This window comes from Prionailurus bengalensis, chromosome B4 (assembly GCF_016509475.1).
Source record: "Prionailurus bengalensis isolate Pbe53 chromosome B4, Fcat_Pben_1.1_paternal_pri, whole genome shotgun sequence".
NCBI lineage: Eukaryota > Metazoa > Chordata > Mammalia > Carnivora > Felidae > Prionailurus > Prionailurus bengalensis.
This window is the reverse complement of record NC_057358.1, coordinates 83770926-83786031: the sequence shown is the minus strand read 5'-3', so window position 1 is coordinate 83786031 and position 15106 is coordinate 83770926. Positions and strand designations below refer to the sequence as shown.

Below are 15106 nucleotides of genomic sequence, written 5' to 3'. Positions count from 1 at the left end.
GGACCAGAGACAGAAGCCAAAAGACAGCGCATTCTCAACACCCAACACCCACTTTTTACCACTCGTAAGCCTTTGATTCCCACCTGCTCACTCCCGGCTCCCTTCCCATCGGCCCTTTAGGAGGAGACAGCTGGCTGGGCCGCTGTGACCTGTCATTCCCAGAGCCTCTGCATCCCCCCTCCCCAAGAGGTGAAGATGCCGCCCCTCCCGCCCCCCCAACACACACATACCTCTACCCCAGACCCAAATCCTCACGGGGCACAGCTTGCCCCCAAGAAAGTGTAAGAGGCTCTGTGGGCAGAGAAGCGTCACAAACTGCTGAGCTGGGCCGCAGCTACATGTACAATGTAGGTCCTCAAAAACTTGTATTTGTGGTTAAATTAAGTTCAAAGGGGGCATGCACCCACCTCAGGTACCCCTGTGGTCCCTCAAGAGATACAGAGGTTCTGAGCTCCAGAATCCTATTTTCCCCATCCCCTCCTCCATTTACAAGAATGCTTGGCACCCCTCCCCATCACCCTCTGGTCCCCAGTCCCTGACCCCAAAGCCCTGGGGGTGGGGTACAGGGAGGGTGGGTCTCCCCTCTTCAATTCCTCCTATTGTTCCCCAGAAGTCTTATCTGGGTTGTACGTCCTGTCCCCCCCCTTAGAGGTCCCTCCCCCCATTGTCGGCCAAAGGGACCTCAGGCCCACAGGGAGGCTCCTGCTCCTCCTCACCCTCCCACCCCAGCAGCCTATTGTCTGCTGAGGAAGCCCAAGTACACGTGACCAAGCCCAGGGGACAAACGGACACAGTGGACACACCGATGCCCACAGACCCAGGACAGGGCATCTGGACATGGATCTCGGCGTGTTTGGCTTTCTCTGTCCCAGGGGCTGTCCCATAAGTAGGGAAGGGTGAAGGCCCCTGTGGGCTGTGCATCTTGGGTCTGTGGCCTGAAGAAGAATCCTTTCCTGCTGACAATGGATATGCCTTATGACCTCGCAGACCGCAAAAAGAAGGAGATCCAAAGCTGAAAAGGGCCACAGCCCCCAGCCTCCTCTCCACCTTTCCATTCTCCCTCAGCAGAACCTGGAGGCCGCAGAAGGAAAGGTACTCGGGCATTTAGTGCTTTAGAATCTGGGTGTTGGGGGAATGGTGGGAAGTCAGACCACACTGGACTTCCCAATGGAGTCTAGAATGGAGAGATGGGAGAAAAAGGCTGGGGAAAGGGCAGGATATACATCTAGGAACTAGGGTTTTCCAGTGGTCCCAAGTTCCAGGTCTAGACTGTGAGATGCTGCAGCTGCCGGTCAGGTACAAAGACAGTGACATCTTTTCTCTTACACCCTGTGTCCTCCTCTCACCAGACTGTCCACACGCCAGCTGATTTCTCCATTTCTTTTTTTTTTTAATTTTTTTTTCAACGTTTATTTATTTTTGGGACAGAGAGAGACAGAGCATGAACAGGGGAGGGGCAGAGAGAGAGGGAGACACAGAATCGGAAACAGGCTCCAGGCTCTGAGCCATCAGCCCAGAGCCCGACGCGGGGCTCGAACTCACGGACCGCGAGATCGTGACCTGGCTGAAGTCGGACGCTTAACCGACTGCGCCACCCAGGCGCCCCTGATTTCTCCATTTCACTTCACCCCACCAACCCCTCCCATAGCTCCCCTTCCCTCTGCCGAGACAGCAGCCTTAGTGATATCACAAAACCTTTATTTTCAGAAAACCGAAAGAAACAAAATCAAAATCAAAACCAATCATTTTTTCCTGGCCCCTGCCCCAGCCCTCCCACCCACCCACACATCCTCCTTTTGGGGGGGCACCTGTGATGCATGCAGAAGGGGTGGGAGCTGAAGGAACCTACATTCCTTAAACAGAAAGAAGTCCTTTTGAGTCTAGCTATCCTCGTCCAAGTCAACACCACTCCCAGCCTTGCCCCCTCTCCAGACACATCAAGAAGGAATTCTGAGGTGGTGCCAGAAGGTTTGCCCTGAAGTTCCTCGGGAAATAGGGTGGCCGGGCCAGCACCACCCCAGGCCTTCACCAGTTACAGCTCATCTTCATCCAGCTTGGCAAGTCTGGCTTGGCAGGGAGGGGTATTTGGGATTGGTGGAGCTGGAGGAGAGTCACGAGGAGCTTGGTGGAAGTCACTGAGGGCCTGAGGAAAGACTCAAGTCAGAGGATAAAAAAAGTTCCGGAATCCACCCTCACTCCTGTCTTTTCAGTGCATGCCCTAGCCAAGCCACCTCCTCTTGCCAGGCATCTTAGATGATCCGAGACCATCAGCCTCTCCCAGGGTTGAACTGGAGGAGGGACAGGTAAGAGTAGGGCAGTAGGAAGGGGCAGACAAAAGGCAGGTGGTGGTTATAAGGAAATATGGGGGGAAGGGAATTTAGGGATCCCAGAACAAGAGGAGCCCTCCCCATTCTATAGCAGGGGCGCTCCATTCCTCATACCTGTGTGTCCAGGGGCAGGGGGGCTCTGGCCACCTCCCCTTTGGGCAACAGCAGCAGGGAGGGGAGAGAGCCGTTGATGGGTGCTTGTGTGCTGACCTGGGCCCGGTCTCCAGGCCGGATTCTCCCAGGACTCCCCACTCTAAGCCCTCCTGGCCGCCCCAGGCTGTTGGTCTGACTCTCCCTCCTCTGATACTCAATAGGTGACTGCAATGCTGGGGCAAAGAGAGGAACAGAAGGAGAGTTACAACAGAGACAGGCCTTTTCCCTAAGAGCTCTGCCCAGACCACCCTCCCACTTTGCCCTCCTCCCATGAACTGTCAGCCAGTATAAATTGCTGGGGAGATGAAGAGAAGCTGGGGCCAGAGGGCAGGGATTGGAGACTGGGCAGTGAGGGAGGGATTCAGGAGGTCAAAGGGCCGAAGGAACATGTGGGGGAGGGAGGGTGAGAGCTTCACCATTGAGAAAGTTCCGCTGGCTTTCCAGGATCTGAGCCACTTGCTTGATCCAGGCCTGACTGACCGCAGGATCTGCAGTCTGTAGGACATAGCGCTGGATCCCACCCTCTGGCCCTCTGGAGGTCAGTGCAAAGCGGCAAGGGTCACCTTGGAGGTTCCCCTCCAGTCCCAGGCAGCTCACCTGGATTGGCAAATAGGAGACAGCCCCCAAATTCTTTAGGCCCTCTCTGGTTCCTGCCCCTTCCAACAAATCCAAGAACCAGACATTCTCTCAGAGGTCTCACCCTATCCCAGGCAGACCCCTCCCTTGTGGCCTCCTCCCCACCTTGATGCTGCTCTTGTACACATATCCAGCCTGCGTTCCACCTCGTACTCCTCCTCCCAGGGCCTCGCTGAAGATGATGATTTGCTCAAAGAGGAAGACACGTCTCTCTCGACCCCGGGAGGAGAGCAGACCGCCAGCCTCAGGCTCTGTGACCCAGAATGTGTCCTGGCCCAAGAGCTTCCCCTGAGCAGTCAGTTTGCCCTAGAACCAAAGGACGGTGGCTTTGAGAAAAAAGCGAGAAGAGAAAAGGGACACTCTCTGTTCCTCCCTCCTTCCCCTGACGCTCCCAACCAACCATGGGGTCAGTCCCAGGGGAGGACAATTCCCCACTAGGACGTCCCAAGTACTCAGACTGGGGCAGAAGAGCATTGGGCCTCCAGTTTCCTGTTCTATCCCCATACCTCAAACCCCCGAAGTCTCCCCAGGGTCATCATGTCATTGCAGCGCTTGGGTACAAAGCACATGACCTCCACAGCTTGCTGGGTCGCAGGTGAAGAGAGAAGCATTGTCATTGTCAAGGAAGAGACCTCTTCAGACCATGTTTCACCTCTCAACCAGCCTCCCCGTAAAAGCGAGACAGCTCAAACCACCCAAGGAGCTGGGAGAACCCAGAAGACTAAAACAGTAAGATCCTGGAAGGATAAAAAAAAGTGTCCAGGAAGATCTGGGAGTCCTCACCTCCAGCTCTTCAGTATCCATCCCAGCTCTACTGTAATATTTGAGAAAATCCTAAGATGTAGAAAAGAAACGCTCAGGGAGGTTTTGAGGACACCCTCAGAAACTCTCACATCCTCCCCTTGAAGGCACAGGTGAGGATGCCCAGGAAGTATGGGGGGCGCCTTAGGAACTCTGAAGAGATGAATGAGAAAAGGGCTGTCCCAACCAGAGGTACCCCCAGGGAACAGGTGGTCCTGACCTTGAGCAACAGCTGGTATTTCATGATCCTCTGCACTGGTTTGATGAGGAGGTCATTGAGCTGCAGGCGGTGCCCTAGCTGCTGCCGGAGCTCCTGGGGACAGGGACTGGGTGGTTATGTAGCCTGGAAAGCCTGATGATTCTGTTCCCCTTTCCCCAAGGTGCCTCGGCCACTGACCTCAAAGTAGCTGTCCCCAAACTCTGACACCACGTGCTCTGACTTGGGCTTATTCTGGCAGTACACCACGTACATATGCAGCCTGCGCTCCTAACAGGGGTAAAGTTTAAGGAGAGCAGGATGGGTGCGGAGAGAAAGCCCCTCTCCAGAGAGCTGTGACCCACTCCCAAGCCCCTCCCCTCCAGGGCCCCACCCTCTTAAGCCTCACGTGTTTGATGAATAGCTGAGCCAGCCAATCAGGATCCTTCAAACACCGCTGCAGCTCCTGCAGGAAATAGCTGGAAGGGTTGGCAGGGAAAAGGCTGGTCAAATACCCCCACCCCACTCAACTTAGAGCTGTCTACCCTAGCTGTGCCATTAAGCCACTCCAAACGTTCCTCCGGCAACAGTGGGCCCATGGGTGGGATACAGAGACTACCAAACATCCATGCCCTTCACCCTCACTCTCAGGAATCCATCACTCACTCTCGATGCCACTCATAGATTTGCTGGATGTTCCCAAACACAATCCTGTCACGGCCTCGAAGACTCTCTGGGACCCCCTGAGCGGCCATGGTGGCCATGTAACCCTGTAGGAAGGTTGGGGTGAGAGCGTGAGCGTCAGGGGCCAGCCCTGGTAGGAAAAACCCCTCCCCCCCCAGAAGTCTAGGATGTAGGGGGGTGCTGGGAAGGTGGGACAGAGGAGTATCAAGGCATCCCCTAAAATTAGCCTTGGGCAGAGGGAAAGGGCTGGGCTAGAGCTGAGAAGAGAAAAGGGACCTACCTCCACAATCTGCCCCAGGTCGTCCACATACATTTTCTCTGTCTCTACCAGTTCACTCAAGACATACCTGGGAAGAGAGCAGGAGTGCACATGGTTGATTTAGCCACTTCCTCCCTACTGGACTAGAAGCTCCTTCATTACCACAACCAACCTCAGAGGAAATTCCAAGTATCAAATCTAAAATGTGAGGGACAGTTCTCTGGAAGTTGCACAACTGGGGGGCGGGGGGAGGGAGCAAAAGGGAGGAAGAGTGTGGGGACACTTACATACTCCTTTCCAGAGCCTTCTTCTTCTGTTCCTCCTCACTCTCAGGGGCCTGGGATAGGGTCTCCTCCTCAGGTGGCTGGAAGGAAAGAACATCCTAGAGTAAGCAAATGGATGCCTTTTGGGGAGCTGTGCAGATCCATTTCTTCATACCTGTGTCTTATCTCCAGGGCCCTCCAACAATGTGGTCAGCAGGGTCAGTTCTGGCAGCTCCTCTCCAGTGGCTAGAGCTGGTTCCAGCATCCAGTTCTGGGAGCCAGAGGTCAAGTGTCAGAGGTCATGGACAGTAGCTACCTCTCCCCAATGACCAGTGGCCCCCAACCTGCCCTCTCTCCCAGTGTCCTTCATGGATGTCATACATGCTTCTGTGGTGCTCCCTGCTCACCTCATATGGTCCAGCCTGGCCACCGTCTGCCTCAGTTTCCACACTGAGACAATGTTTGGAATGACCCAACCATCTTCTCAGGCCACTGACTGGCCCTGGGGGGCCCGGGGAACAGGGGCCAGAGCTGAGGCCAGAGCTGGGGCCAGAGAGGGCAGCCAGACCCGAAGCAGCTGAAGCTGAGATACTCCCCTCACTGCCAGCAATGGAATAGGATTCTAATGGGGAGTGGGGGGGAGAAAAGGGGCCATAGATATTACTCTAGCTCCAGATGCAGGGCCCCTAGGGAGCTCCCAGAGGCTCCTCTTCATGATGGCGAGCCCCTCTCCCCCAGGGCCCATTCTCTTGCCATCCTCATTTGAGTTGGCAGGGATAGAAAATTTCACCTAGGCACCCTTGGAAGGAAGGACAGTAAACACCTGGGCTCCCAAGGCCTGGAAACCTCCGTTCCCCCATATCCTAAGCATGGCATAGATATGGGGGGGCAGCCATCTGGGCAGACACTGGAAGCTGAGGGTGGCCATCTGCTCTCCTACAATCTGCCCCCTTCCAATGGGCACAGACCATTCCCTGAGAAGGTGGGGGGGGCAGCTAAAAGCCCATCAGCCACCCCCAAACTCCTCCTCCACCAGTTGCAGTAATCACTATAAAAAGAAAAGACTTCTGCAGCCCATCTCCCCAACACATGCACAAACCCAATAGAGGGGGCAAGTGAGGAGAGCTCGTGAGGGCTATCTGCCCTGGGCCCAAGAACAGAGGAGCTGTGCTTTGTCATAAAGCCCCTGCTAGACCCCCATCCTCATTCCTCCATTCCTCTGGCCCTTTTCAGATCTGAAGTAGATTCTCAGCAAAAGGATTTAAGGAAGATGCAGTTCTAGGCCCAAGGGGATTGTGGATGGGTTTTTCTCATACCCAGTTGACTACAAAACGGAGAGCAGAGTCTCCTGCCCCTTCCCCAATTTCCTTAACTTGAACTGATAAAAATTTGGAGGCAGACAGGATCTTGGAGATCATCTATTAAGTCACTTTCCTGGAAAACACAGGTACAGGTCTCCAGCCTCTAAATCCCTAGGGTCAGCGCAATCCGAAGTCCTGAACCCTCGGCCCGCCCCCCGCCCCAACTCAACACTGGGCCGTTGCGACCTCCTCGAACTCACCACGTCCCCCCCGGGCGAAGCAGCAGCCGCATTTTGCCAGCACTTTTCGGATCACATGGGGACAGGCACAGCGACCCCCCTTGTGCCCCCCCCGCATGGCGCCCGGGCCCCCCCGCACCCCCCACCCGGGCCGGCCATGCAGGGGGAATCACGGGGGGCGGGGCGGGGACGGCGCCGGGCGCGCACCCCCCCTCCCTCCTACCCCGCTCCAGGCTGGGGGAGGGGGGGAGGGAGGGAACAGGGAGGGGGAGTCCAGGGGTAGGCGGAAGTCTGGTCTGGAGGAGGGCTGGGGGCTCTGCAGAGCGGGCGGCGGGAGGCCGGGCGGCCGAGCTGGGCGGGGAGTGTTTCCGGAACCCAGTCGGTGCGTGGCCCAGGGTCCAGATGTCCAGCGGGGAGGGGAGGGATGGTGGGGGAAGCTGGGCCGGGATGCGGCAGCCTCTCCAGCTCTGTCTCCGGCCTCTCGGGTTTGGGATGGTTCTAGGCCCGGGCAGGGAGAAGGCGGGGGCCGACTCCCCGAGTCACTGGCGCTGCGCGGGTCCGGGCCGAACGGCGAGCCGAATAACAGGCCCGGCCGCGGTGCCGCCGCGGGGAGGGGCCTCTGCGGCCCAGCTCCGCCCTCTCTCTCCCGTTCCCCGCTCCAGCCCCAGCCTGTGCCGCGCTCCAGCCCCAATCCCCCTCCCCCAGGCACCACCACGTTCCCACTCCACGTCCCCACAGCCTCCGCCTCTCCACTCCAGCCTCGGCTCCCCCGCCTCGGGTTCCCCTCCCTCCTGCCTCTCGGGCTCCCGACTGCAGTGCGCTGGGTGGGGGTTAAGCCGGGCGGCGGGGTCTGCCCAGGTCGCCCCTCAGCCTCTGCGGTGGAGAAGGGAGCGGACGGATGGGCCTGGATCTGTGCGAAGACATCCTGGGTGTTGGGACTGTCCCAAGCCGCGCAGGGGTAGACAAGCCCCCTCCCCAACTTCGGGGATGAGTGAATGGGGAGCTCTGTGGGGAACACCGCCCAGGTGCCGCCCTCTCGTCAGACCCTTCTTTCCTCCAGGCCCCAGGACTCCAGCTGAGGCTAATCACCAATTAAGGCGAAGTCCTGGAGCCAGGGCTGGCGAAGAGCCAGGGGTGGGGCGTGGGGACACTCCGCCTGCGGGGGCTCGGGACCAGCTGATGTGGGGGACACACAGCGGACTAGAGGGCGAGAAGCCTGGAGGTCTTGGCAATTAAATGGGTCTCATGCAGATTAGATGCGAACCTTTATGCTAATAAGCGCAGCATTATTTGAATTCGCCACTTTGCGCAGGACCGCAAACTGTGCCCCACCCACCCCCAGCTTCTTACCCGGCAGCGGAGCCCAGGCGGGAACCTCACGTTCGCGCTCCCCTTTCTGATGCCCCTCGGTACAGTCAGACTGTGGCTCGGTCCCTCCTGGCCCTAGGGGGCTTCTCTTCGGGGGCTGTGTGGTAGTAAGGTAGTAAGATTGGTAGTAAGGAAACCGCCCTCCACGCCCAGACGTGACCTCCCGCTTCCCCTTCTTCCTTCTGTCAAATCCACATTGTTGTAAAACGGTCGCCGAGGCTGGGTTGGAGGGAGCGGTTCACCCAGACCAGGGCTATGGCCCTCTTTTGGAACTCTTAGATTCCTGCAGAATTCTGCCCTGCAGAATTCCTGTTTGCAGGTAAATTCATTTGTGGGGTGCAGACCTCCTGAAACCGCCTAAAGATACCCGACCCCACCGTGGTCCCCCTTTCTTACCCCCGCCTGCCCGGGTAGGGCGCATGCGCGCAGCATGCCCCCCATGACCCCCAGTATCCGGTCAGTGCGGCCAGGGGCGGGGCGGTCCGGGGGCTTCATGCTGGACCCCTACCCTGCTCCAAGTTTCAGGGCTGAGGGGGCACGGAAGCTGGGGGGCTCAAGGCCTGCGTGCGTCCGGGGAGTTGCTGCTGCCGAATCCGCCCCCTGCCCGGCTCCGCCCCTACTCCCATCCCAGCCAAACTTCTCAAAGGGGTAGGGTTGTTCCTTTCTCTACAACCAAAGTTCAACAACAAACAAACCCCTCTAAATCCTGATTCGGACATGGAAGTGGCAGGAGCCCACTAAATACCTTCCCCCCAAGCGCTCTGGAGACAGAGAGACTGGGGAGATACATAGGGATTTCCCCCGACCACCACCCCCTTCCCCTTCTCAGCAGGTTCCGCTCCCCACCCCACCCCCACCCTGGTCCACAGAACTGAACGGGTGTGGCATGGAGAGTTGCATATTTTACTTTATTTTTATTAAATTAAAAGCTACAGTCTGGCGGCGATTCCAGAACAGGGTAAAGAGGCTCCTTATAGGGGGCAGAGAAGAGCGGGAGACAGACTGACAGAGACGGAGACACAGGAGAGAAAAGACAAGGTTAAGGTAGAAGGGGGATTATTTCTGAAGAACACACAAGGCCGTCTCCTTGGGGGCTCACACCAGCCCCATTCCCCCTCCCCCACACTTAAGTTCAGCAGTGGAGAAGTTTGTGGGGGCAGGGGGCTCAAGAGACCCTCCCTCCCCACCCAGGTCCTTTCTCAGCTTAGTCACTGGAGCACAGCACATACCAGAAAAAGCCAAGGGCAATGGAGGGGGTAGGGAGATCGGGAGTATGTACACAGGGAGGAGGGGAGCAGAGCCTTCTGCCAGAAGGGAGTGGCTCTCGCACTGCACTGAAGCACTTGGCCTGTGGGGGACAGGGGAAGGGATTGCCCCCTCCCTCTCTGAACTCCTTCCCCAGTCAGACTGGTCCCCTATTTGTGTGGCGTGGGGGGCAGAGGGAGAGAGGAGAACAGAGGCTTCCGCTGGGTCCTATGGAGAAAGGCAAGGGCCTGGCAAAGGGGACGTCCTTCAGTCATCTGTGATACCCTTGGCTCTCAGCTCTTCTTGCACCCGGGTCAGGTACGTGGGGTCCGGGTACCCAAACCTGGGAGCAAAGAGAAATGAAGGTCAGGATTAGCTGTTTTAGCTTACTCGTATTAGCCTCATGCTCACCTTCATTCTGGGTGCCCCATTCCAGCCCCTTCCCGTCTCCCCTAAGGATATGCAAATCTGAGATAACTTAGCCCACTTCTGCTTATTTTCATAGGTGAAGCTGGGCATATTGGACCAGGTTTAATGTAGAGAAACTGGGACGGAAAAGATGGTTGAATAGTTTGGGGGTGGTCCTCTCCAGTTGGGAGGTTCCCAGAGAGAGGGGGCCCGATGTGGTTCCCTCACTGGAAATGGAGAGAAGGGGAGGAGCCAAGGAAAAGAAAACGAAGGAGGGTCGCACAGCTGGGGTCCCCCTGTGCAGCTGGTCTTGTGGTGGATGTCGTTCCAGGTGATGACATTCGGTCTCCCTGTGGTCATGGACGTGCCAATAGTGAAGGTGAGACGCTGGTCAAATGCCTTGCGGAACAGGGTCAGCACCTTGTTGCCCTCAGGGCAGTCCGGGAGGTAGGCCACCCGTGTGGTGCCAGGATACCGAACTCCTGGGTTCGGGTGTTCAGCCTGGGAGGAAGGGGAAGCAAAGTGGACAATGAGCAGCTGGGCATCTGAAGGCCCATGATGCCAACAGAGGGTCATCCTGGCCAGCTGTCTGTCTGGGGCCACCCCCAGCTAATGTTGGCAGGGCAGCCACAGGCTGACAGCCTTTCAAGGAAGGAGAGACTTCCTTGACAGGTTTGGGCAGCAGAAGCCTGTCTTTGGACAAAACCCTTACTGTTAAAGAGGTTCTTTCTGCGGCCTCAATCCCTCAAGTCTCAATTCGGCAATGAACGGATTCCCAAAAGTGACGGAAAGTAGCTGGTCCTTACTCACCAGACAGCTCAGCAGAAACGTGAAGACTGACAATAATCTATCTTGCAGCCTTCCCTTCTCCCACCTGAAAACACTCCCAGTGCTTCTTTGCCTGCCTAACCTGTTCCATTTTCCCATTACTCCTCTTCAGAGCTTCCTCATCCCTCTGCCAACCAGGACCGGCAATCACTCTTGGTCAAGCAGGAAAACACCCATAGGCTCTTGACCACTCCTGTTTTAACCTTCCACTGTCATCAAGATTTTCCTCCCTTGTCAATCTGGAACAAAGTAACGCTCTTGCTCTGTGAGGAGGGTCAGATCCCTTCGGGCTGTGCCTGCCTACACATGAGCCACCATCTCCACGGAATTCACCTCTGCCAGGAATAGCTGATGACGTCCAAGGTCATCAAGGAAACGGTATTCAATTCCTTTCTCCCATACCTGATTTTCATGTGTGCCATGGAGTCGTGGAATGGAAAAGCTGGGCCTCAAGGGGGACCTCCCAGCTCCAGGGCACTGAGTGGGAAGGCATGCTGGGAGACGGCAAGACTACATCACATCTAACGAACACACTCCCCCTCACCCAGTTTTCCTAGGCCAGAGAACATGCTTGGGGCACACCAAAGGAGCTCGGGCTAAACCAAAGGGCGAAGGCAGGCCATAGGTCTTCTTACCCCCTGGACACCGGGCGGGAAGACGTACTGGATGACGATGGTGCCGTACTTCTCATAGCTTGGCAGCAGGAGTGTGGCGTCCTTAGAGACCAGCATCCGCCCATTCTGGGGCTGGTTGCCCACCAGCTGCCCATAGAAGCGGCCACACATGGGACAGGCCTTTTTCACCTGCAGGGCTCGGGTGATGCAGCCCTCACAGAATGAGTGCCGGCACTTCTCCAATGTCTTGGCATTCTGAATCTCCCCCAGACAGATGGGGCAGGTGCTCTCCTGCTCTTCTGTCTCCTCCCGAAGGCGGGGAGGAAGAGGAGGGGGTAGGGGAGGAGGAGGCGGGGGAAGCCCCCGAGCCCCTGGGGGCAGGAGCGGGGCTGCTCGCAGAGGCGGAGGGGGAGGCCCTGGGCGGTGCAGCTCAGGGTGTTCCCCACCACCCCCCAAAGCTAGGCAGCCCATAAGCTCTCCCTGCCTCTGAGCTTTCTTCAGCTCTTTCTCGGCCTCTTTCAGCAGCCCCTTGAGAGCCTTCCGGGCCAGGTAGAGCCCATTAGGAGGAGCAGGGGGAGGGCCCTGCGGGGAAAGCTGGAGGACATAGATGTCAGAAGTCTCGCCGTCTATGAGGATGGACACACGGTGCTCCTCCCGAAGCCGGGCCAGCCGGGCTGGGGTCTCCTTGCTCAGGAAGTCCCACACAGGCTTAGAGACAGTCACCTTGTTCTTGCAGGTGCCTCCACAGGCTGCCATTCTGGACAGGACGAACGACACTGCCCCCAGGGTGAAAGGGACTCAGGGTGGGGGGTCCCTATTTGACAAAGTCAGTGCCTCCTACTTCAGGTTCCTTTCCAACCCTATATTACCTCTACTGTCTCAAAGGCCAACCCCAACTCCTCCCCCAAGTTCATTTTCTGTCTCCTCCTATCTTTCAAACCCCCAGCACCCACTGAAGAGCAAAACAAGTTTTAATAACTTTATTATTACCATCATCTGAGCCAAGCATCAGTCTTGGTGCTCTTTACACTCCTCCCAAGATCACAGAAATCATCTAACCCTCCTCCCTCTGGGTGAAAACTGGGTTCTTTAAAGGGGAGGGAGACTTTTTGACCCTCCTTTTTGCTCACTTTGATCCTGAAGAGCTTAGAATTGGCATGCAGGCTCTCTCTCTCTGTCCCTGCTCCCTACTTGTAGGTTGTGTGACCTGGTAGGTGGAAAGGAAAAGGAGGGAAAGTGAGAAGCCCCCTACCCCCTTCCCACATGCCCCAACCCAGCAGCCCATGTAACAGAAGACTGGGAACCTGGGTATAAGTTACTGGGAATGGGATTACTTGGCACATGGAATGGAGGAAACCAATTTACAGGTGAAAGCTGAAGTTCCCAAGGGAGGCACATACCTGGAAAGCCCATGGACGATGAAAGCAGCAGAAATTCCTCTTTTTCCACACTCAGCTGACCAGGTCTAGGGGGAAGGGGGACAGTAAAGGGTTATGATGACCAATGTCACTCCACCAGCAGCCCAGAAACAAATCAGAAACTCCTCTTCCATTTCTTCTCCTTCTTTCCTGCAGAATCCCATCCCCAGCCTCTCCCCAAGTTGCTAAAGATGGAACTTCAACAATGCTAACTTTCCTCTTTTCTCCTCCAGCTCTGAGGCTCTGGAGAAAGCCTAGGGCACAGATAAGAGAAGTCAGGAAGGGTGAAAGCCCACACAGATGGAGGACTTTCCTGCCACCTCCCTCAGATCACATGGATAAGAAGATTTCCTAGGCTCCCAACTCCTTACCGTGCCCCATATTCCCAAGTAATTCAGCCCCTATTGCTAGGGAGACTTCTTTGAGGAGAAGTCCGTTTGGAATGCAAACAAAGTGGCAAGAACCCCTGCAATAACAAAGTTCTTACTGTCACCTTTTAAACCCAGCACTAGAGCATAAGCCTGTCAGCAACCCAGTCTGCATTTAGGGAGGGGTGGGGAACAGCAGGGGCTCAGCTAGAGGAGCCTGCTGTTTCCCCTGAGTCTTAACCATGTTCAGCTACAGAGGTGTACCTACAACACCTCCACATGTAGCTCAAATAGAAAGAGGGGCCATTAGTGTGACCTCAATTCCTAGACTGATCCAAAGAGGAGCGGCTCTGTTTGTGCCTCCATCATAGTCCCCTCAAAGCCATTTGCACCTCCAGGTTCAGAAAGTGAAATTGAAATCCTAGAACCTCAGCTCCTTCGGTCTGTCCAAGGTGGAACACCCCCCTCGCCATCAGAGGGAACCCAGGACCTAGATGTCCTTAGCTCCAAGTCCTGCTGGCACAGAAAAGGGAGGCGGGGCCACAGCTTCTGCTGGGTCTCCGATTCCTCTGGGGCAACCCAGGCCGGACACAGGGCCAGTCCCTCCCTCCAGACAGAGGCCAGACAGGGGCAGCCGGGAGGGGCGAGGGTCCCTGGGGGCATCAACTGAGGCAGCCCCACCCCTCCCCCCATGACCTCCTGCAAGACCCAGAACCAGCCCCCACGTCCCCCTCTCGCCGGAGCCCCCAGAGCCCCAGCACTGGGTGGGGGTGCATGTCGGCCGGATCGCAGTCCCCAGAACCCCCAAATGGAGGCCAAGGCTGGAGGGTGATAGGAAGAGGATCGGCCAGGCGTGGAGGGGGCCCCTGGCGCCGCGCGCGGGTGAGGAGGCAGAGGAGGGGGCTCAGGGGGGGCAGGGAAGGCGCGCGGGGGGTGCGAGCGGGGTCCGGGGGGCGCGCGGTGGGTGTGGGGGGCGCCGGGCTCACCTACCTCTCGTCAGCGCCGCCATTGCCGGTCACATGACTGAGGCTGTTGCTGGGATGACGGTCTGGGCCCTAGCAACAAGGGGGGGGGGGAGACCCCGAGAAGGTGGGGGGGGGGAGTTTGCAGAGGGGGTGCAGATCGAGAGAAAGAGTAGGAGGGAGGACAGCACCCGCTTCTCCCGTACAGGTGATAATCACCGTTTTCTCTGACCCCCTTCCACGCAAGAGCCCCTGCCCTTCCGCCCCAAAACAAAAATGGAGGCGCCGTCCCAGTCTTTGGAGGGAGGGGGTGGCGTGTGGAACCGAGGGTAGGAGGTTAAATCTATTGGAGACGCCACCCTTCTCGCTTCCCCCTCCCGGGAGGGGCCCTCTGCCTTTGCTATTCCAGCCAGCTGTGTGGCGGCTTCAGCAAGCTGGTGGTGGATGGGTGGGCGAGGAGTGTCGGTTAGGTAGGTGGGCAAAGGGGCAATTTTTCTGTGATCCTTATGCTAGAAGGGCCTTTGAGGAATAATTCGGGATGGGAAGAAGAGTCATAGTAAAAAGAAAAGCACTGGTTCTGAAAAATAAACAAACCCCAGGACTAAACTATTTCAATTCCTTCCCTCATCGCTTGCCTTTCCCTAGGTTGTTACCTTCTGTGACCCCCACAACCTGCTCCCAGTTGGGTGTTGGTAAGTGCCTCTGATTTTTGTTTCCACAAACACGGATACTGAGGCCAGTGCCGAATGGGAGGTGAATACATTTTTTTTTTAATGCCTTGAGGGTGGGGGGTGCGGGATGTCAAGTCTATGGTTTAAATAGAGTTAAAAACTCTCAAAGAAAAAAACAGCTCTGTTCTGTTCTGCTTCCCACATCAGAGCAATCTCCGCCCCCAGTCCAACTCACTTCCCTGGGGCCACATCAAGCCAGGTTTTTCCACCAGCCAAAAGACCTCATCAGCCAAACAGTGCTGGATCTCCCAGACTGGCAACAACCCCTGTTTATCCACCCCTTTCTTCACTCCCCCTCTGGGCTG

At 56.8% G+C, this 15106-nt stretch overlaps 2 protein-coding genes across 9 annotated transcripts; both read right to left on the bottom strand.

The window, feature by feature from the left end:
* Window positions 1-1688: 1688 nt before the first annotated feature.
* ARHGEF25 (Rho guanine nucleotide exchange factor 25) lies at window positions 1689-8813 on the bottom strand. 3 transcript variants are annotated; one of them, XM_043564589.1, is made up of 16 exons: window positions 8624-8808; window positions 8210-8324; window positions 5727-5941; window positions 5495-5590; window positions 5344-5420; window positions 5078-5144; window positions 4780-4883; window positions 4523-4592; window positions 4315-4404; window positions 4138-4230; window positions 3900-3950; window positions 3623-3700; window positions 3222-3422; window positions 2897-3077; window positions 2442-2653; window positions 1689-2143 (listed from the first exon to the last, which is right to left on the bottom strand). In XM_043564589.1, exons 1-16 carry the CDS (start codon window positions 8720-8722, stop codon window positions 2033-2035), a joined length of 1860 nt encoding a protein of 619 aa, XP_043420524.1. In that variant the 5' UTR covers window positions 8723-8808; the 3' UTR covers window positions 1689-2032. The 3 variants fall into 3 exon arrangements, with proteins under 3 accessions (XP_043420524.1, XP_043420526.1, XP_043420525.1); XM_043564590.1 differs by having other exon boundaries at window positions 1762-2143; window positions 2538-2653; window positions 8624-8813; XM_043564591.1 differs by lacking the exons at window positions 8210-8324; window positions 8624-8808 and adding an exon at window positions 6881-7043.
* A 303-nt stretch (window positions 8814-9116) lies between these two features.
* On the bottom strand, window positions 9117-14594 carry DTX3 (deltex E3 ubiquitin ligase 3). 6 transcript variants are annotated; one of them, XM_043564598.1, is made up of 6 exons: window positions 14099-14458; window positions 12723-12787; window positions 12453-12529; window positions 11344-12079; window positions 10164-10381; window positions 9117-9815 (listed from the first exon to the last, which is right to left on the bottom strand). In XM_043564598.1, exons 3-6 carry the CDS (start codon window positions 12479-12481, stop codon window positions 9740-9742), a joined length of 1059 nt encoding a protein of 352 aa, XP_043420533.1. In that variant the 5' UTR covers window positions 12482-12529; window positions 12723-12787; window positions 14099-14458; the 3' UTR covers window positions 9117-9739. The 6 variants fall into 6 exon arrangements, with proteins under 6 accessions (XP_043420533.1, XP_043420534.1, XP_043420529.1 ...); XM_043564599.1 differs by having other exon boundaries at window positions 11344-12098; window positions 14099-14454; XM_043564594.1 differs by having other exon boundaries at window positions 9743-10381; window positions 14099-14594.
* Window positions 14595-15106: the final 512 nt, after the last annotated feature.

Excerpts from the sequence above, each read along its gene's own strand:
- ARHGEF25 (XM_043564589.1), bottom strand. The coding sequence starts at position 8,722 with ATGAAGCCCCCGGACCGCCCCGCCCCTGGCCGCACTGACCGGATACTG. Across the intron at positions 8,325-8,623 it reads CCCTACCCGGGCAGGCGGGG|CCCCCGAAGAGAAGCCCCCT; the intron begins GTAAGAAAGGGG and ends ACTACCACACAG. Across the intron at positions 4,231-4,314 it reads TTGGGGACAGCTACTTTGAG|GAGCTCCGGCAGCAGCTAGG; the intron begins GTCAGTGGCCGA and ends CCCTGTCCCCAG.
- DTX3 (XM_043564594.1), bottom strand. The coding sequence starts at position 12,481 with ATGCCAATTCTAAGCTCTTCAGGATCAAA. Across the intron at positions 12,080-12,452 it reads CTAAGCTCTTCAGGATCAAA|AATGGCAGCCTGTGGAGGCA; the intron begins GTGAGCAAAAAG and ends CGTCCTGTCCAG. Across the intron at positions 10,382-11,343 it reads TCCCGCCCGGTGTCCAGGGG|GCTGAACACCCGAACCCAGG; the intron begins GTAAGAAGACCT and ends CCTTCCTCCCAG.